At 41.5% G+C, this 22,815-nt stretch overlaps 1 protein-coding gene across 9 annotated transcripts in view; it reads left to right on the top strand.

Moving 5' to 3' along the window:
* Positions 1 to 874: 874 nt before the first annotated feature.
* Positions 875 to 22,815, top strand: part of slc4a5a (solute carrier family 4 member 5a) — a 45,134-nt gene continuing 23,193 nt past the window's right edge. For 2 of the 9 annotated variants that reach the window (XM_086110936.1, XM_086110928.1), the window contains exons 1-8: positions 877 to 1,070; positions 11,065 to 11,123; positions 12,648 to 12,863; positions 14,463 to 14,592; positions 15,737 to 15,897; positions 20,643 to 20,795; positions 21,178 to 21,288; positions 22,447 to 22,505. In XM_086110936.1, the coding sequence (XP_085967062.1) occupies positions 11,066 to 11,123; positions 12,648 to 12,863; positions 14,463 to 14,592; positions 15,737 to 15,897; positions 20,643 to 20,795; positions 21,178 to 21,288; positions 22,447 to 22,505 (888 nt within the window). In that variant the 5' untranslated portion in view covers positions 877 to 1,070; position 11,065. Of the gene's footprint in view, positions 1,071 to 11,064; positions 11,124 to 12,647; positions 12,864 to 14,462; positions 14,593 to 15,736; positions 15,898 to 20,459; positions 20,566 to 20,642; positions 20,796 to 21,177; positions 21,289 to 22,446; positions 22,506 to 22,815 lie in introns of those variants that run through there. The other 7 variants (XM_086110932.1, XM_086110930.1, XM_086110931.1 and 4 more) reach the window with 7 other exon arrangements.

Raw genomic sequence — 22,815 nt, 5'->3', positions numbered from 1 at the left:
AAAAATAGAACTCTGGCTGTTGTTGATGAAAACATTTGATTCAAAATATTATACGTGTACATGTTCGAAAACATCCAAACCATATGAGTGCATTAATGTAATCCTCTGTAATGGTTTACAATCAACAATGCTGCCGATATCATGTGCGGAGTGGCCGGCAACGCAACAGAACTAACTTAGCAATGACAATGTAGGACACCAACCCACTATGATGTGTGCTCTTAAGTAAGTAATCCCATCATGCACAATTTATATAGCACAGCATCGAATTGCAAACAATAACGCTTGGCTAATAATCACAGCCTCTATACAGGTAGCTGACCATTCTTCCGATCCCCACGGATGTCGTCTCTACTCCATTCGGTCACAACATTTTCCACATCCTGAGCATCTGGCACGTGCATGTTAGGTCAAACATCCATCTTTCTCATAACCTCTTCCTCCAACTCTTCAAACACCTGCATCCCCTCAGATAAGTTTGAAACATCGATTTCTGACTGGTTTTGTACACTTTCCATAGTGAGCCCCGCTACTGTTATCCTTGAAGTGACGTCACACTTGTGGGTTTGACGCTCGTCGGGATCTCACGAAACGATTCCTTTGTTGAATTTATGAAATAGAAATGAATTTTTTTCATGCATTATATAATGTATTTTGTTCAATGACCTTACATGTGACATAAAGTATTTCATTAGGGGTTACTTCACACTTGACCTTTAAGTCTCTCTCTTATGCATGTATATTGATCGACTGGTGCGAGAGATTTCCTATGACGGGCTGATGTCAAGTATATTTTGACATAACTTCCTGCCTGGAGGCCTTTGCCAGTCCTAGTTGAGCCATTATTGAATCAGTCATGAGACTGACAGAGAGCGAGAAAGAGAGACAGTTTGACAATCAGACAGACAGATAGATAGGAAGCAAACAGAATGGAGCACTTATCCCCTTTGCTTTCTTTATCTTATTCACAAGTTTGCTGATATTCCACTGGTGTGCTTTCACTGATGTGACCAAACAAGCTACAAGGACCGTTTCTTCTTTTGCTTCATCTGTCTTGACAACTGAACCGGGTAGGACTTTTACGTTCTCATTATTTTATTCTTATGATAGAACTGGTGTGGTAGTGTTATTTATTTTATTTTTTTTACACTGCAACAGTGATTTTATGGTCCATTGCGCCCCTTTTTCGAACGGTATCCTAGGCCATGCTTTTCTATGCTGTGCTGTTTGGTGGTGGAATTACCGGGTAGTAATAAAATAAGAATAATAATTATTTTAGTTATTAATCAATCTTAGTCAGTTTAATTGAACAAACATATGTTATAATATGTTTTAATAGAGTAAGCCATGTTTTTCAACTGGTGCAGATTTTATTTTGTCCAAATACAGAATTATGTGGACAAAAATTACATAAAACATTTTTCATATATTAGGCTATGACATTACTTAGTGCAGTTTTTAACCAAACACTTTTTGGAAGATAATTTCAAGCTGCATTTTGAGCTAAATATTCTCTCAAGGCCCCACCTTGCAAACTCAAATTAGAGATATTGCAGCTTTTAAAGGAAGTCAAACCCAGCCTCATGTATTTGTTTTCGCTGTTGAATTTGTAATTTGCTGTAATTTTCTCCGGGTAGTTAGGTTTCCTCCCACATTCCAAAAACATGCATGGCAGGCTGATTGAACACTCAAAATTGTCCCTAGGCATGAGTGTGAGCGCGGATGGTTGTTCGTCTCTGTGTGTCCTGCAATTGGCTGGCAACCGGTTCAGGGTGTCCCCCGCCTACTGCCTGAAGACAGATAGATGGGCTAGGCTCCAGCAAGCCCCGCAACCCTTGTGAGGATAAAGCGGATCAGAAAATGGATGGATGGATATATTTATTTGTAATATAATCGTGATTTGATAAAACACAACTTCCTAATCGCAAAAGCCGCAATTTTAATGGTCATTGAGACACGCAGCGGAGAGTCATGAGGGAGGCAGAGAAAAAAATATCTTCACCATGCTGCCAGACTGTGGGAATGAAGAACCGTGTGTGAGGCTGATGAATAGATATGTCAAGTCAAGTCAAGTCAACAGTATTTATAGAGCACTTTCAAACAGCAGCCATCACTGCATACAAAGTGCTGTACATGGAGCAATTTAACATGCACAATAAACAGTAAGACAAATCGGTAATAAAGGCGGTAGAAAGCACCAAACAGTAAAACCAAGAACAAATCTAAGTCATGCTGAGTCGAATGCCAAAGAATACAAGTGAGTTTTGAGGAGGGTTTTGAAGATGGGCAGCGAGGAGGCTTGCCGAATGTCTGTGCTAATAGACAACCCGTTGTGTGAGCAACTACACTTGATGTGTGCCGGACATTCATCAATCCGTTTATCCATATTCTGATTTATCCTCACGAGGGTCTACTTCTAACAATTTATCTCTGCGAAGGAATGTTGCTCCATGGCTGGATTTGCTATCTTCCATTGCCAGCGATGGTGGGAGTCAGTCACCAAACAAATTACAGAGAGACAAGGGTTGCATTACATTGGAGATATGGCTGTATTTATGGCACTTGTTCCCTCCCCTCATTAAACTGAACTCAAGATGATTCTTTTTGCTAACAATTGCTCCTTAAGCAGCTGCGCGCCACTACGCATATAAAGATCCGTATTTCTCTCTTCAGCCCTACCCTCATGCGTGCGCATTCTAACCCTAAGTGGCTGATGAATATTTAGTATGAGGCTGGACTCGGACAGTTTCATTTGTCCACTGTGACTTGCTCTGTAATTGCATTGCTCAGATGGGACGAGACGATGGGTAAATCTATAGGCGGCTTGAAGCTCATCAGTAAAAAGACATAAATAAACCGTGTCACATGAAAAACTGCAGGTTTCAAAGAGTGTTAAAATATGGTACATATTGACCAGCAAACTTAAGGTGGGTCTGTACGTTTGCCTTCTTTAGTAGGTGGATCCTGGGGGCGCTAGGTACTGCAATATTTCAGGCCATTAAGCCCTTTTCACATTGCACTTAGCAGGGCGCAGCTAACTGTCGACAAGCCCATTTATTGTGGTGAGGAGCAGGCACCACGTAATGGAGCGTTCTGGGCAGTACGGTGTAGCAGGACAATGTCTGCCACAATGGCAAGGCGCCACTAATATAAAAATGTTCTTTTCAAGAGAGGCATCTGCAATAGGAGAGAGGGGCTGGCGAAGTGATTTAGTGCTATTTTGGTGGACTTATTTACCGGTTACGTCATGAAAACAATGGAGGAAGCCTTAATAAATGCTATAATTAATGCTTCATGAATGTTATTAATGCTTATTTTTCTCATGAGGCAAGCTCTTGCGTGTCTTCTACTTTCAAACTCTACAGTAATGCGCGATAAGGTTCATGACCGGTGAGGCAGTACTGCTCTGAATTTGGATAACATACGTTTGTAAAAATATGAACCTAAAATAGAAGATTAACCTATATTTTAATTTTGACCTTCATTGAAACATTTTTCAAAATAAGTCACATGTTGTGGTTCGCGGTTACTGTGGTGTTTTATTTTTTCTTCTATGTTTTGTCATATACTGTAGCATTATGGCCGTATACCTTTCAATATTTAAACTCGTTGCTCAGTGACATGCTGTCAGAACGTAAGGCTTTCTTCCATGTTTTCTGCAATCCAGCCCTGCTCTCTGTTGTTACTTTTTATTATCATTTCTATATAACAACTTTTACTTGTTTCCCCTTTTCAATCAATTCCACACTGCTCGACAATGTGATAGCAAGAAAAACAAAGATCCTTGAATATAATCTCAATTTAATTATTGTTAGACTGTTGTTTTTTTTCTTGCTGATCACTCTTTTTTTAATTAAAAAAAAAGAACACTTGGCCCTTTATATTTACAGTATATTATGAAAGCCCAAATTACAAAATTACCTAGGTGTCACGTATCATAACTGAATGGCTAATGTATCTAACAAACCAATCGGTGTCAAAATCAGTAAAGAATTGTACACGTTCTGCGATTGGCTGTCAAACGGTTCAGGGTCCCCCCCCCCCCCCCCCCCCCGCCTACTGCCTGAAGACAGCTGGGACAGGCTACAGTCCACCCGCAACCCTTGTGAGGATAAGCAGATCAGAAAATGGTTGGATGGAATTGTAAAAGTTATGATGAATTTATTGAAGCCAAATACAGTCGCCTCAGTAATGGAAGAGCTTGCCGGGAACGCTCGGTTTAAAATGGCAGCTACAGTCTGCACGTGCACAACCCAGCCGCGACTTCCTCCACTGTTTTATGTTTGTCTACGGGTTTCTTCGACGCATTGCGCCAATGGAGCACGACACTGCCACAAGCTGGCAGCTGCTCGGTATTTTCTGGTCTCCAGCATGCGCTTTCAATCGCTTTTCTGGTCGTAAAAGCGACTGAATATGTTCCACACATATTAGACAAACTGGTAAACATCTGTTAAACATATTGCAGTACATATGTGATAAAAACACATTTTGCGGCGACAGAAGGACAAACAGCAACGTCTCTTGTGTGAATGCACACGGCAACTGCCTGAGTCGGCAAACGAATGTGTGCGCGGGAACTGGAGGCACAGTGTGTGCAGTGCTTCACTTCACTTCTTGCTTATGTATTTCATCAGGAAATACGTTCATTCAGCTATTTGAATGAAATCAGTGAAAATCAATATAAAGCACTGGTATAGAACAAAAATGGAGCATCCATGTAATTTAATGTATTAAGCATTGTTTCCCCGCCCCTATTTTTTTGAATGAATGTCCATCAGTGGGTGCGACTGCTTCACTTGCCTACCCTGTCCATCCATCCCTGAATATTTACTACCCACTCACCAAACCTTTTGCTGGCGTAATCCATTCCACCCTTGTGCAACTTTACAGTCTTGTCCCTGAAAACCTTTGGTGACTGATTGTGCTGTCCTCCGTAAATAGATGTTGCATAGTCTGGAGGTGAGCATCGGGTCACTCTCCTAATGCAGGGGGAAATTGTCATCAATCAAGCACTGTCCACAGGGGATGTTATGACACAGCGTTGAAAATGGAATGATAACCTTCCTAATTCAAAATCCAATTTACCTTGGACAAATCTTCCACTTTACCAGTGGTTAGCACGTCGGCTTCACAGTGCAGAGGTACCGGGTTCGATTCCAGCTCCGGCCTCCCTGTGTGGAGTTTGCATGTTCTCCCCGGGCCTGCGTGGGTTTTCTCCGGGTGCTCCGGTTTCCTCCCACATTCCAAAAACATGCATGGCAGGCTGATTGGACGCTCTAAATTGTCCCGAGGTGTGAGTGTGGGCGTGGATGGTTGTTCGTCTCTGTGTGCCCTGTGATTGGCTGGCAACTGATTCAGGGTGTCCCCCGCCTACTGCCCGAAGACGGCTGGGATAGGCTCCAGCACCCCCCGCGACCCTAGTGAGGATCAAGCGGTTCGGAAAATGAATGGATGGATGGATCGATAGTTTTGCCACTTTGCCTAGAAGGGAAAACATCCCAGAATCGGCTCGTCACTGTGGATGTTGAGACTGGCGTTTTCCCGAAACTGCCAATGGAGGACCTGTGAGGAATCTATTTCTCAAACTAAAAAGTCTAATGTACTTCTTTTCTAGCTTAGTTGTGCACCGGATGCAATTGGCAGCCATTTCACTTTCTATTCTGGTTAGAACTGGTTTGTGATTATTGTTGTGAGAAATCTTCAGTTTCTTGCCAATATCGTGCGTGAAATTGCCTTCATTTCTCAAAACAAGAACAGACTGCCATGTTTCATAGGAAAGTTGTAATTTTTATGAATATAATACTCAACCAGCTTAAAGACCAATTTTAAAGCTTCTGTAATTAGCACAATCACCTTAATCTGCGCTGACATAATTTCACATAGGTTTACTTATGATCAATTAACCTTTCAACATGATTAGCAAAAACAACGTTCATTACAATAGAGGATTGATGGTTGCTGTATGATGCTGCTGCATGAGTGTTGCCGGCACTGGGGAGCAATAGTTCACTGAATGAATGCCAACATGTACTGAAGCACAGCATAAACGTTGAACTATAGAAGATTGGCCGCATGCCAGTTTTCCAACATGATATTGACCCCAAATCCATCTCCAAAAATACCTCTGCCTTGTTTAAGAAAGAGAGGAGAAACGTGATCAACTGGCCGAGCATTTCTTGGGACCTCAACCCAATTGGAAATCTTGAGAATTTGTGTCTCATCCTCGAATGGGAGGTGGGAGAGTATACTCTGTCTAATTGGTGACATTATGGAGCAGTTGAAGAGGATTCCAGCGTATACTATACTGTATTGTGTCTATGTGCAATGTGCATGTGAGGTTGAGTGCAGCTTGTGTTCAGTTTTGACAGGGTGATCCCATTGATCCCTGCTGCCTACTGGGTGTGAAGGACACCGATGTGACAGCACTAATTACCGAGCCACCATTGCAAACATTCCCAACTGCAGCTCAGCTTGGCTTGACAGTCCACCAGGCTCCTCGCATCCCATCCCTCTGGGGTGTCCACAATAGTAAGAGCATTGTGTCACTGGGATAATGGTTTTAACTTGAATAATCACACACCACATTCTGAGAGCAAACCCGAATGGCACCTTTTGTAAAGAGGAAAGACTCATTAAGACATGATGCTAATTCACTATTTTCATGCATTGTGTCAATAAAAAACAGGGGTTGGAAATGTAAAAGATACAGGGGGGCGCGTAGGTTCATGCACTTTTAAACGAATGCATTCTGGACAAAATATGTGCATATGTCTGTTTTTATTGAACCAATGTACATCACAGTACCTTAATAAATTTCATGCGCAATGCATGAATAAAATGATCCACCTTTCAACAACAAAGTGTTTCAACAAGCAAAAAAATAACCACATGCTGTGATTTTCTTTCCCTCGTGGAAAGGGCCCTCATGCATGAAAAGTACCGTTCAAAAACCATTCAAGCACAAAACTGTGAAATAGGAATCCCAAATGAAGTGCACGACCTAATGTGTGCATTTTTCACAAAAATCAACACAAACAGAATTTTAATATTGTTGGAGTATTATGTTTGTATTTCCTGTCATTCCAAATCTACAAAAAAAATGACATATATATATATATATATATATATATATATATATATATATATACACATGTATATATATATATATATGGATCCATCAGTTTTTTTTTTGTTTTAAGGCATTTGAGAGCACAGCTACAATGTTTATGAGATTATAAAAAAAAGCACTTACAGTATGTATCAAAATAGAGCATATTATTCGCATATCGTGGAGTACAGATTTGTGACATGTATAAAATCAGCCCTAGTTTGTCATTTTTATTTCAGATCTGAGGTCATTTAAGCATAATTAATTCAGTCTAAATACAGTCTGTATAAATATGATCACACATTACCCACTCATAAATTATAGTCAAAAACTAGGAAGAGAGCCTGATTTACTTGCTCATGTTAGGACTTCCTGAATGGAGTACAGGTATTCCCCCGTGTCGCCGGCAGCCTCTGGTCAGTTGTGAGTGTGACTGTATGTGTGTCAATGTATGCTTCAAAGTATACTAGAGTAGAATAAGTGAGTGTGCTTCCTCAGTCACATTCCTGAAACTGTAAGGGAAGTGGGAACGGTGTGGTGTCCTTTTTGTAGATCAAATTGGGATGGAATGAATGTAGAAATGTAAAGTGTGTGCATGGTGCACGCCAGCGTCATCGACATTGTGTGCGCCGAGAGGGTGCGAGAACTGCGCAATTGCTCATGAGCGCAGCTGAGAGGGAACATTGGTTCCAAATGAATGTGCAGCACCCATAGCCATTGGAATATACGACGAGTAAACATATCAACCTGATGCAGTAAGATTTTCTGAAAAGTAAACGTAAAGAACTCTGAGGACAGAAATGAGCACATTTAAAGACATAATGAGTGATTTAATAATTAACTTTATTTCAGGATTACTACACATTTGATAGCTGGGATGCTGCTGAAGAATTGTCGGGGGAAAAAATGAAGGCAGAAGCAGCACAAAGAGCTAACCGTATGACTTAAATCAACTCGCAGACACGAAGGATAAAATCAACGCGAAGAAAACAATAACATCAATAATTAAAATGTTGAGACCCTTCCTGAGACACTTATAACCCAACACAAAAGCAAATGAGCCCACAATAGTAGCCCATTATAATAAATGTTATTTACAGCAGCGATTACCAACCGGTGTACCGTGAGAGATCATCAGATGTGCCATGGGAAATTAACCAGTGTCAATTACTGGGACATCAATGATTTATTTTGTTAATTTGTCTATGCCAGGCATGTATAGTAACAGACAGAATAATCAAATGCCCTTTCACTAAATGACAGAAGGTACATCATTAACCTCGGTAGACCTATCCAGTATTTGAGAATCGTTTTGCTTAGAGTGAGATTTTTATTCCAATGTGAGATTTTTATTCCAATGTGAAATATATGCTTTGGCTAAACAAAGTTTGGGAAACACTGATTTAAAGACTGGGTTGCTGAAATAGGGTGTATTCCTTTACTTGGATTTTTGTCTCAAGTTCAAAATGGGAAAAGGAAAAGGACATTTCTTCACCATTATGATAACTAAAAATGTGTCAGACAATGAGACCAAATCCAGATGATGACATTATTGAGAGAGCTGAAGAGAGACAAACTGAGAGTGCCACAGAGAGAGACCTTCAGAGGACTTGAGAGACATTGCTTCCTGAGAGAGTACACAGAGCAGAAAAGAGAGTTACAAATCCTGAGAGAGGGGAGCCTGAGAATCAGATACCAGCAGAGTGTGGTATCTGTACAGAGCGAGAATATGCAGGTGATGTACAGTGTATATGTGAATATGTGAAGTACTGGACAATCAGGCTTGGGATGTTTAAAAAAGAAAAAAGTGTGCTTAATGTGTGTGTGTGTGTGTTACTTTTTAATTATAAGGACAGTCAAATTAACATTGATTATTTTTTTATTTAACAGGAATGATACATACAGAATTCCCTTTAAAAATGGGGAAATTGCGTGATGCATAGAATAGAATAAAACTCAATCGTCACTGTCATAAAATCAGTTAGACATCTAACAATTTGCCACGTTGAGGAAAAAAAATCATATTTGCAAGAATGTCTGTATTATGGTATGGGAGTTGAGCCATAATTTTGGTTCCAATATTGAAGTGATATGTTTGATCAGACAAGACTGCACAGATTTTGTTCATTCTATCACACTTTTGTGTAAGGGGTGGCCGGTATGCCGGTAATCATGAGTTCAACCTGTAGGATGGGGTCAGATGCATATCATATCACAGCTTTGTGGTAGAAACTGTCTGGAAACCTTGTGGTTCTTGACTTAAATGTCCCGTGGCCTTTTCCGGAAGGAAGAAGAGGATAGAAAAGTGAATGTCCGATGTGGACAAGGTACATCGGACAAGGTACAGACATGAGCTAATTTGCAGTTTGAGTGCCTGCTCAGTCTTTAAAATACAAATTAAAAATGTAGAGGCCACAAAAAAACTACCATAAAATTACAATTCAATAAGAATAAATAAATAAATAAATAAGTGATATACTTTGAAAATAACATTTATTGTAATAGATTTCTGCAGTGGTATTGCTTGGTTGTGTGTGTGTGTGTGTGTGTGTGTGTGTGTGTGTGTGTGTGTGTGTGTGTGTGTGTGTGTGTGTGTGTGTGTGTGTGTGTGTTGTGGTATGGCTAATTAATGTTAACCATTAACAGCTGGTTCTGGCAGGCTGCTGTTCAGTGTTGCAGTAGTTTGGGATTTTTCATTATAGTTATTTTTTTATTGCTTTTCTTTTTAAATTCAGTTCTTTCAAATCCATTTTAAGAGCAGTGTTGTTAGTTTTTATTAGTTCCAAGATTGTTTAAGTACGCTTCATTTTAGTTTAGTTTGTATTAGTTTTGGTGTCGCTTTTCGTTTTTGGGAGGACTATATTTGTCAAGTGTAAGATTAAAAAAAAGGGTGTTGTTATAAAGTAAAATACAATTCCGTCAGTAACACATACTGACCTTCCTTTTTCTGTACAGATGTTCAGCAATACCAAGTTACCCTCACATTAGTTTCAATCATGCAAATTTCCATTGACTTAGCCTGGCTTTTAATTATTTTCCCATTGATCTCCTATATAAGTCAACATGCAGGTCAGTGCACAAGATCCACAACTGCTGTTGCTCTTGTTTGGCGCTCATAGAATCAGAACAATGACACACACGTGCAAAACATTAGCCTGTCCTTTTGCAAGCCTACTCACATAAAAATAAATTTGATAACAACATGCAGACATAATCACGAAACATGTTGCGATTGGAGCTGATTTTAAGTTTCATCAAACTTTGCGGTCTTCATATTTTGATGTTTTCATTCCATACCTAAAAAACAACTATGAGATTTTCGAGTTAAACCTTCATCGGAAAATACATCCATCCATCCATCCATCCATCCATTTCCGAACCGCTTGATCCTCACTAGGGTCGCGGGGGGTGCCGGAGCCTATCCCAGCCGTCTTCGGGCAGTAGGCGGCGACACCCTGAATCAGTTGCCAGCCAATCGCAGGGCACAGAGACGAACAACCATTCACGCCCACACTCACACCTAGGGACAATTTAGAGCGTCCAATCAGCCTGCCATGCATGGTTTTGGAATGTGGGAGGAAACCGGAGCACCCGGAGAAAACCCACGCAGGCCCGGGGAGAACATGCAAACTCCACACAGGGATGCCGGACAGAGCTGGAATCGAACCCGGTACCTCTGCACTGTGAAGCCGACGTGCTAACCACTGGACTACCGGGCTGCCCATCGGAAAATACAGTCCATCAAAATTGTGCAAAAAAGTAAATGTGTAAAATGTCTGCGCATTACAACATGAAGTCAGAAATGTGAAAGTCAGCCAAAACATTTTCACCAAACCAAATACAGTTATACCTGAATCCATAACCACTGCAAATATAAAATAACAACTTGGAAAAACAGTTTTAAAACATGCATGCGTTTTATTCTTAACTCTATCACCCTTTGTTGTCATTACTAGGATGGAGCACGGACAAAGAGGGATGAGTGTCTCACAACTACGTTATGAGGAGCAAGAAGGTGAGTGGAATATTTTTCGAGACCTCTGAGAATAAACACGAGTTGTGTTTCTCCATAAATTATGCTGTTGAAATTTTTAGACGAACAGGTAAACTGATGTATGCGATGTGTAATTCATTCAGTGGATTAACACTTGAGCAAACGCTCCACTGAGTAAAAAGTGGAGTGAAAAATCTCATCTGCCAATATTATCGAAAAAGTCAACATTGACTGTGATATCATTAGATTCAGTTTTTTAAGCCAATGTCTATCACGAGGAGCCATATTGAAATGGGACTCATTATAAACTGGATGAAAATATTTTCTTCTGTGAGAGACGCAGTACCGTACATGATGGCGGGCGGCGGTGGTGACTGATTTCTAATGTATGTTCGAATCAAATATTTTTGCTTGGCATCTATTTTTATAGCTACTTCATTGTATTTGTTGTTGCACTTTATTGTTGTTGCATGACAAATTATTTTGAAGACTGCTGTTTCGGTTTTTTAAACCAACAACAATTTACAGTAAATACATTGTATACTGGTTTATGTTACTTATATTACTTTTAGTAGGCCTACAGAGGTGTCCGAATTCAGACATTGAGGGCCACTATCCTTTCTCCACCGCATCCGATTCAAACGACTAGGGTCATGATTGTCACGTTGCGAGGTGGTGGTGGACCCCAAAAAAGCAGGCAGGAGGGAGGAGCAGGGTGTACTTGACGAATTGTATTTAAAACAAAGAAAACAAAATCCAAAACAAAGTCCAAAGTAACAAACAAAAACCATGACTTAAACAAAAACTATCAGTAACCAAAACACTACCAGAACAAACACGACAGCAGCAAAGGAACAGCAAACAAACGAACATGACAGTAGCAAGAGCAAACAGCAACAAACAAACATGACAGCAGCCAAGAGCAAACAATGACCCGACAATGAGTGTTCGGGCGGGAGTCCTTTTTTTACAACTAATAATTACATAACGACCAACCGGTCTGCAGCTGCAGGAGGAGCCCTACAGTGCCACCTGTTGGTCCCAAACCAAATCATGACAATGATCAAGCTTCTGCAGAGCTTGCTGATGAGCCGATCATTTCAATCAGGTGTGTTGGAGGAGAGTAACATCTAAAACATGCATGTTCGCAGCCCTCAAGGACCTGAGTTGGACACCCCCGGTGGGTGATATTCAGTATTGCATTTGTGGGGCTTTATTACTTGGAAAGGTATGTAAATCAAACCCCAGTCCAATTTTAGAGTGTATTTTGTTGTTGTTGTTGTTTTAAATTATTATATTCATTCTAACCCCTCAAGGGGAAATTCAACAATGAATGATCACTAATCAATATTATTGGCAGAATTAGAGGCCAATATAATCAAATTTTGTCTCAGGCCCAAAGTAGGCGTGGGATGACTGGTTATTTCCTTAGTGCGTACCGACCGGTATGTATCCTACATATTGTAAGAGGTTGATGGCTAATTGTTTCAAATATTGTTTCAGATGTGGCATATATTTAACGTGTCTTCGGATCATCTTTGCCAGCAGATCATCAGTCCATCTACATCGGTGTACCGGTTCCTCGAGGGTATCGGCGTAAGCGCAGGCGAAGGCGTTCGAGTCATGACAACAGCACCACGGACAGAGACAGACGCTACAGCCACCACAGACAACACGAGCCTGACCAGTATAGAGACATAGACATGGAGGAAGGACTCATGGATTCGCAAGACCCGAGTCTCCAAGACATAAACCGCACAAGTAAGTTCGAGACAAGCACTTCTATCAACTCGGTTGGTAAACTATTTGTGTGTGTGTGTGTGTGTGTGTGTGTGTGTGTGTGTGTGTGTGTGTGTGTGTGTGTGTGTGTGTGTGTATACACACACACACACTTTTTCGTCATATTAGTGCAGCATTATTTCACACCATGTCTTTGATTGTGTTTTCAAAGTTCAGTGCAGGACCGGTTTTTGTAACCTACCGGTACCTTTTTTTTTTTTTACTTGGGTTTCTCAAGCAAACTCGCCACCCAGTTGGCATAATTTGGTCATGGTAATTGATGATTTTGTGAGCCATTTTTTACTTTTCATACTTCTGTTCTTGTTTTTTTGTATTTGTATGTAACTGTCCTTACCGGTTCCCAAAAAAAATAACATAAGTCGAATAAGCACCGCTGTCAGCAGTGGACATCAATTGTATTGATCACTGATGACATTAGAAGGCACAGTAATTACATCCGCCTATATGTTCGCATATAGCTTGTTATCCTGTAGCGTGTTGTTATCCTGTAGTGAAATCAAGTTAGTCCTCATCCATACAATACAACACTGACTGGATTGTACTGTACGTTCCGGGGCACATGATTGAATATCCATAATGCTGTAGTAATTTGTAACCCGCGTGTGCTTTCGTTCTGCAGTCATTGCCATTTGTACACGAGCCATGATTTGAAAGGCGGATGAAAAAAATAATTAACACCGGCTGATTGATTCGTTTTCTGCATTTAGGAATGATGAAAATTGTGTTTCATTTCAATACTGTTTGCATGATTTTCTATGAAATAAAAGTATGTGGTTTGATCCGGGTACTCCGGTTTCCTCCCACATTCCAAAAACATGCATGGGAAGCTGATTGAACACTCTAAATTGTCCCTAGGTGTGAGTGTGAGCATGGATGGTTGTTCGTCTCTGTGTGCCCTGCGATTGGCTGACAACCGCTTCAGGGTGACCCCCACCTACTGCCCGAAGACAGCTGGGATAGGCTCCGGCACCCCCCCCCCCCCCCCGTGACCCTTGTGAGGATAAGCGGATTGGAAAATGGATGGCTGTGTGGTATTTCCAGTCAAAGAAACACATAGAACCTGATTATAATACAGAACGATCTTTGAGGTGGTCATTAACGCCTTGTTGATTGACAGCGGTTGACTGCCAAACAGCAAAAAGGGAGGAAGCAGTGGCTATTTGTCACAGTGGATATTATAATGATTTCTTCTTTCCTCTTCCGAGGCCAAACAATCCCGTTTGGATCAGCGCCAAACTGGACACCTCTGGCATAGGCCTGAACTTTTTCATTAAGATCCATTCATTATCCATCCATGCATTCCATTTTCTACCATTTATCTTTTAGGGCCATGAGCTAAAGCCTGTACCCGCTATTTTCGGTTAAGATGGTCACCGACAAGGTGCATACAGATAAACGTACAGAAAGAAGCTTCACATGCTCGTATTTACACAAATTTTGAGTCTTCAATTAACATGGCATCAATATTTCTTCATTATGGAAGGAAACCCATGCAAGCATGGGCCGAATACTATATTTTAGTAATGTCTTTCTTCCTGGCCTGTCTTGTTTTCCACCAAGTGTCACCAGCAGCTGAGCGGCTGCGCTACATCCTGAGTGAGGACGATGACGTTCCCACGCCGACACTTTTCACTGAAATGGACACTCTACAGCGTGAAGGGGATGAACTGGAGTGGAAGGAGTCTGCAAGGTGGATGCTGCCGCTCATTAATGCTGCATACTTAGTCTGCATCATTAGACAAACCCCAATGGCAATGAAGTCGCAACATGGCGTAAAATGGAATACAATTCATTGGAATTGGGATTTGTACTTTGTATATGCAATCAGATGCAAGCTGTGTCCTCGGAGATACTGTACACTTCATCTGATTGCACAGTGTTCTGCACTAACACCCTTTTTTGGGGACATTTTTTAACATGTGAAATATCCATTCCTCCATTTTCCATACTGCTTGTTCTCATTAAAGTTGCGGTTCAGCTGGAATCTTTCCCAGCTGACTTAAGTGAAATAGGTAAATCGTCAAACACATTGATTATGTAAATAAACAACCATTTACACTCACATTCACACCCGCAGGCAATCCAGAGTCTTCAATTAATGTACCATGCAAGTTTTTCACATGTGCAAGGATGCAGGAGTACCCAGAGAAAACTCATGCAACCATGGGGAGAACTTCCAAGCCCCACACAGTGTGACCTAAACCAAGATTTGAAACCCTCAACCTCTCAACTATCAGGCAGCTGTGCTAATAAACACAATAACATTTACATATCATTGGCAAATCCAAATGAATTAGTTAATATTGCTCTTAATAATTATTTACTTTCACTCGTATTGCACTTTCCCACCCACCAGGCGCTCAAAGCACTTCACATTGACTGCTTCTCCACCTCCTGATGACACAGCATCAGAAGCAGGAGCTTACTCCAGGACACTAAGACATGGTCACATGAGCAGGGGTTCAAACCCACAAACTCTGGATTGGGAGACGACTATAACGCCCCCGATGAATGAAGACATCATAAAATCTGTGCAACTTGATGAGTCCTTGTCTTTGGAGGACTCATTGTGCTGAGTTGAGTTCAAATCAAACACTACAGGGGAAATAGCTGTTCAGTGGTGATAACACTCAGAGACAGAACATTTTTACAACATTTTACCTCTGGAGAGTTCTTCAAAGGGGGGCAGCCTAAAGCACACAGTAGTCAGTTTCCTCAGAACTCAGCTGAGGAATCGCTCACTCTATTTCGCTCACCTTCACAGCGCGCTACGTCCAAAAGCCTGAAATCTGCACCGCCAGCTGTGTCTCATTGTGTTCAACATTTTGTTACAGATGGGTCAAGTTTGAAGAGAAAGTAGAGGAGGGAGGCGAGAGGTGGAGCAAACCGCATGTGTCCACGCTGTCCTTGCACAGTCTTTTTGAGCTCAGGACGTGTCTTCAGACAGGAACCATTCTGTTGGACCTGGATGGCTATTCTTTGCCCCAAATAGTTGGTGAGCTTTTCATTACTTGCAAGACATCAGTCTCTCTTTTTTATATATATATATATGGATGTGTGAATGAATGAGTGTGTGTGTGTGTGTGTGTGTGTGTGTGTGTGTGTGTGTGTGTGTGTGTATATATATATATATATATATATATACACACACACACACACACACACATATATATACACACACATGTGTGAATGAATGTGTGTGTGTGTGTGTGTGTGTATATATATATATATACATATATCTCTTCTAGCTGTCCATCATGTCTGATGATGACACTTGCTCCAAGGGAGGGGAGGATGGGTAGGGGGGTGGGGGTGGGGGGGGGGGGGGGGGGGGGTCAGCAACTCTGTCGCTGGTGCCACTTCTCGTGGGCATAGAGACCGATTCTTGAGCCGCAGACTCGACCACAGATGGAGCAAGGGAAACCGGATACCAGGGGGGTACCAGCTGCCCTCCTGGTATCCGGTTTCCGCTCTTATATATATACAGATATGTGTGTGTATATATATATATACACACACACACACACACACACATACACACACATTCCGGTCGTGTTCGGGCAGTAGGCGGGGGACACCCTGAACCGGTTGCCAGCCAATCGCAGAGCACACAGAGACGAACAACCATCCGCGCTCACACTCACACCTAGGGACAATTTAGAGTGTTCCATTAACCTGCCATGCATGTTTTTGGAATGTGTGAGGAAACGCGGAGAAAGCTCACGCAGGCCCGGGAGAACATGCAAACTCCACACAGGAAAGCCGGAGCCAGGATCGAACCCACAACTTCTCCAGTGTGAGGTCGACGCGTTAACCACTTGCCCCCCGGGCCGCCATATCTAGGGGAGGGGTTCAGTGAATCACTCTCAGGAGTTCGACAGAGCCTCTGCCATGGAGGTTAAGACACACCCGACTCAACATGTCAATTAGTTATGACATGCCCGCTTGGCCATCAGTGGCTGGTTCATTTTGTGCACAATTAAAAAAAATTATACTCTATACTCATTGTGTTTGCTTTTTTCTGTTTTTAATAAATGCGTTTCTTCATGTCTTGAATTTGTAAAAAAAAAACATTTTTTATTTTTCACTAATGGAGGTTTTGGTGAATGTGCATATGAACTGGTTGGGTTTGGTAACTCTAACAAGGTTAAGAACCACTGTTCTAAATTGTCCCTAGGTATGAGTGTGAGCACAAATGGTTGTTTGTCTGTGTGAGCCCTGCAATTGGGTGGCGATCGGTTCAGGGTGTACCTGAAGACAGCTCGGATAGGCTCCAGCATGGCCGTGACCCTCGAGAGGATAAGCGGATGAGAAAAGTAATACAATACACTTCTGTCAAACGTAAACAATGCGTTTTATGTTGTCTGTTGCCAAGCATTAGTGGGAGACATTTAATCCAGGTGCTCAGAGTTATTGGGTATGATAAAAGAGATTAAAATGACACATTTCCCACTAATTCTCAAAAAGAAACGTTCTTTGATAAATGTTTTTGTCTACTAAACCCAGAAAAGGCTCAATCCCCTCTGAGCCTCCGCTTAGTTCTTGGTACTTTTAATAATGTCTTGTCCGCAGACCTGAGGTTGCCAGACAGGTGTGTACATGAAAAGTAAATACAAATTATACCTAAATAAAGTTTAAAGACAAACACGTCTCAAAGATTACATTTAAATGCGTTGTACTAAAAGCTAAACACAGCTCAACGGTAGTCAATGCAGTGATTTTTTTTTTTTTTGCTTACAACTAGATCAGTGGTTCTTTACCTTGTTAGAGGTACCGAACCCAACCAGTTCATATGCACATTCACCGAACCCTTTATTCGTGATAAACAAAATATGACTTTTTACAAATTCAAGACATAAAAAAATGCATTTATTAGAGAAAAGTAAATAAGATTTCAAGACATAAGTATAAGTTTTTCTAATTTTACGATGCACTATCACGACAGTCACACGTTGACTACTGAGTGAACTGAATTCCCCGCAGCACTGATTGGGCAAGCAATGTAACGTGATCATCTGCAGCCAGTGATCGCCAAGCGGGCGTGTCATAACTCATTGACATGTTGAGTCGGGGATTTCTTAACCTCCATGGCATAGGCTCCGTCGAACCCCTCAGCCCGATCCACCGAACTCCTGGGTTTCCATCGAATCCAGGTTAAGAACTACTGAACTAGAGAGAAGCACTAAACCTACATGGTGCTCTTCCAAATATCTTGTGGATGTTTTATGATCCATGTTGGCCCTTCTTTTCTGCACTATTACATGGCATAGCAAGTGTACAGGCCAGGTCACATTGCTGTGTATTGTGCGCGGGGCACTGCAAAGTGCAATGTGTGGACGTGAGAGTCAGAGAGAGAAGGAGGAGGAGGAGAAGGGCAGTTGCAGGCAATGCCATAAAGCTTTCTTGGGTTCGGGGACATTTATTTATCGTTTCCCCAACAACTCGGAAAGCCAATTGATTTGCTCTGCTGCACCACACGCCATTGATGCAATGAAAGCATTTTATTAAGACACACATTGCATGCAATCCCGTCTAAGAGTACGGCATGCTGACGTGCAGTTACTGGCACAATACAACTCACTCAGGGTCAAACAGAAGCTGCAGGCCCAGTTGTACCGTGTGTAGTTAGCAATATATTGATTAGCAGCTCAATATACCGTAGATGAGCATTTATAATTTCAGCTTCCCAAACCGCAATTTCCCCATGAACCACTCACAGGTGACTCTGAATTGAGATTTGCATGACATTCCAAAAACATGCATGGCAGGCTGATTGGATGCTCTAAATTGTCCCTAGGTGTGAGTGTGGGCGTGGATGGTTGTTCGTCTCTGTGTGCCCTGCGATTGGCTGGCAACTGATTCAGGGTGTCCCCGCCTACTGCCCGAAGACGGCTGGGATAGGCTCCAGCACCCCCCGCGACCCTAGTGAGGATCAAGCGGTTCGGAAAATGGATGGATGGATGGATGTCATGACTGTTAATGTATATCCATATGACATCACCATAGTGTTAGATGCCTGGCCTAAAACGGCCAAATTATTTGAGCAGAATTTGAACAGATGTTGACTCATTCATTTCATTTGGGCAGATGGTGCATTAATCAAGACGTACTTTTTTCCTCTTCATTAAAATAACATGCGCATAATGTGAAGAAAAGTCCGCTCACGTAATTTGAAATGATTGAATGATAATTAACTAATTCATGTAATCTGAATATTACATGTATTTACGTGGGAGATGATCCATTAATGAAGATCTCTTTTCTTTCTTTGTAATATATTTAGAATTGCATGCCTACGTTTTTTTTGTGGAAGTAATTTATTGTTCCATCTCCCGCATGCATATGTATTTATCTATGGATGGACGGATGAATGTATGTTTGTATGTGTGTATACACAGACAGACGAACGGACATACAGATGTATGTATGGATGGATGGAAAGAATTTTCCATAATAGGAGTGCCAGGACTGCATGTGGTTCTGTAATCCCTCTGCTGCAGCTTTGGAAAACAAATCATAAGGAATCATTTCTTAATCTCACTTCATTATTTTTTTTGGATGTGATTCATAAATTGAAGATTGTGGTGAGCCGTGAAAATAAAACATGGGTAATTTACTCAAAGTATGTGTTCTAACCACCGATGTGCAGCACCCGCTGCAAGTGTTTACCATAGACAGCATTTAATTAAAGTCGTTTCTAAAACGTAGACCCCGTTTTGAGAAATCTGGGGCGGTACATCAAAACACATACAGAATGAGCTGGCTAATTCAATATGTATCTTTCCGCACCACCAATCATACATTTATATCCACCTCCAGCCCCCCCCAGCCCTCAAATCCCTGCCCAGCTGCGGACCAGCCCGTGGGATTATTTAAAAAAATATAATGATATTGTTCAAATTGAGCAGAACGGCATTCGACCAGCGATCTACCGACTGCAGTGGACTTAGACGCCATCCTCGCAGGCGTATAGTTTAATAGACGGATGCATGTCAAAGAACACAGCCTCGGTGTGTTGGAGCGCCCAGCTTGGCGAAGAATGGTCTACTGAATTCCCAAACAGATGCAGTGAGGCTCGCGCTTGCATGAAGATCAGGGTACGCCAGCATTTGCTCATGTGCCGTCTACGAAAATAGAGCCGTATATGAGAGAAATAGGAGTAGAACTGTGTTTAGACCATTTTAATGTGTACATATTTATTAATGTGGTCAAGCGCATGTTCATTCCACGAAGAAGACAGAAGTTTATTGGGTTCTGCACTTCTGGGCCTGAACTTTTGATCTAACCAAAAGTGGTCTTTGTTCTGGGTGTGCACAGAGTGTTGGAGCTGGTTATATGATTTATTTTGCAATTTTATCCCTTCTGAGCTCTGCTCTCAGTCGACCAAAATTGAATTCAGTTATTCATTCATCTATGCTGAGAAGGAATTTAACGCATGTGAGATACAAAGGTTAGTTCCTAGCTTTTTTTGGGGGGGGAGGGGGGGGGCTGTATCGGGAGGGACAGCCACACTTTTCTATCTAGCCTAACTGTGTGTCAGTAACACGGCAAGCTACACGTTACTTCAACTCTTTTAAATTTAAGTGACCTTAAATTTCCACTTTTATGTCACGTTTATCTTGCGATTGACGAGCCTCCACATTTGCTTGCGTCGCCGAACAAAGTTTGTGGCTGTTTTTGCACACGCAAACCCTTTTGGTAAATCAGGCCCTAATTATTCGGTCGTGTCTGTTTTTATAGATGACATCATCGAGAGACAGATAGAGGAAGGCCTCATCATGCCTGAGCTGCGAGAGAAGATCACTTTTGTTCTGTTGAGGAAACATCGACACCAGACCAAGAAGCCAATTCATCGCTCTCTCGCTGACATTGGGAAGTCGAGTTCATCCACCTGTGAGTTTTGCTGCTACCGCTTGACTGAAAAATGAAGCCCCATTGCTCGGCGAATTAAATGCAAGCAAAAGAAAAAAAAAATCTGTTCAATGCTCTGCATTCCAATATTAGGCAAGGCATTACAAATGGAGCGTGTAGCATCGTGTTCTTACTCCTCTGAGTTATTACGTGTTGTAAATCATGTCACACCTTCTGATTATTATTATTATTCAAAGATTCCTCTATTTGCGAATGAAGATGTGTCCCGAGTGAATCTATTAGTGTATGATGACTTCCTCGTTATCAATTTTCCACATGGTATCCAGGGCGCAAGCTGCTAGATGTGCCGTCGAGCTGAACATCTGACCTCTTCTTTTTGCTCGTTTGCGCCCTTGATTGTCAGCTCGTCCGGTGGGGCCGAGAGGGGCACCCGGCCCGATGCCGGTGGCCAACTACAATCGATCCACAGAGGACATTCGAATCAAGCAGCAGTCTGGCAGCTACGGCCGCCTGCGTGAGTGTCCCACGTTTTCAAAATATTATACAGTGAACTACCGTTATATTGCGGTTCATCTTCCACATCGCCGTTATATCTCCGACTTTTAATTAAGCGATCTTTTTTATGTGTATTGTTTCGACGGGTTTCTACAATGTGCAGGCAAGTTCAAATGTAATTCAATTCAATTTCATAACAGAAGTGGGCATTTAACAAACCACACTCCTCACACATTAAGGGACCAATTGGATTGAGAGTTGTGTGCGTTCTGTGTAATACTGCGTTGTGCCGCAACTTGCTGGATGGTGATGCAGCTTAATTACTTAAGAGCAAGGAGAAGAGACAGAGAAGCTCTCTAACATAATAGAGCAGCTATAATAAATGCCTGCGAGTATGTTGAAAGCTGCGTTTGCTACCCCGTGAGTGTCAATATTTCAATTGTTAGATTTTTTTCTATGCTAAATCAATTAGCCCTTCTGTGGACATTAAGCTAGCAGACATTCGTAAAATGAAATTACCGCGATATGGTTTGGTTGAACATTTTGTCATCATTTCATTATTCAATGTTTATTTCTTGTTTGTTTATATGTCAGTTTTGCGATAAACTTCAAGCAGGAGTGACAAACATTTTTGGAGAACTGTGCAAGCCACAGTATTCTTATTTTGATTCCTCAAATGGATGCTACCTCCAATTATCGACAAGGAAACGCTACGGAAGAATGTTTTCATAAATTGAAATGTGTTTTGATAAGTTTGATTTTGTCAAAAAAGCGGGAGGCAGAAGTGTAAAAATATTGTATCGCTATGCCACGGGTTGTCTCAGCAATGTATCCCCTTGATAAACAGGCTTCACGTCGACACCAAATACTTAAAGGGTAAACACAAAATTTAAGAAAGAAAGACAGAACAATTCTTTGGGAGCAACATTTGATCGATTCAAATTTTTTAAAGCTTTATGAATTTTCAGATGTGATTACATGTTTTACAGCAGAAGTGGGATAGAAAAGATAATGATGGATGGATGGATGGATTTCCAATGTGTTTGTCATTCACAACTTTTTGTTCAATGTGATACCCAAACAGGAGATGGTCCACTCATTGCTAAACTCGACTTCAAAGGAAACTGAATATTTAGTTAACGATTAAGGTTTCATCTGAGTTGTTGTTGTCACCCAGCAGGACACGCTCAGAGTAGGAGTATGAACGACATTGCAGATACTCCCAGCACAGACCAAGTAAGTCTTCAACACAATTACCACAGATGTTTTTTTTACATGGAAATAAATGGTGGAGCACAAACCACCTGGAATATTTTACCAGGAAAATTCCAACATTCCAAATGACAAACTCCTGTAATGAAAAAATGTAAAAGGAACCGCGAACATTAATACTTAACACCCACCACAAAAAAACATGCATCCATTACTAATAACAAGTGCAAATGAACAAAGTCTGTAACTTCCGGGACATACATTATCGCCCCCTTTTCTGTTTGCTGAGGTCTCGTGTGATGTGGCACATGATGAAATGACCAGGTTTAGTGCA

The sequence above is a fragment of the Hippocampus guttulatus genome, chromosome 5 (assembly GCF_054856545.1).
Source record: "Hippocampus guttulatus isolate MCC_2025c chromosome 5, RoL_Hgut_1.0, whole genome shotgun sequence".
In the NCBI taxonomy this organism is placed as follows: Eukaryota; Metazoa; Chordata; class Actinopteri; order Syngnathiformes; family Syngnathidae; genus Hippocampus; species Hippocampus guttulatus.
The sequence above is the reverse complement of the archived record's forward strand: the minus strand, read 5'-3'. Positions and strand labels throughout refer to the sequence as shown.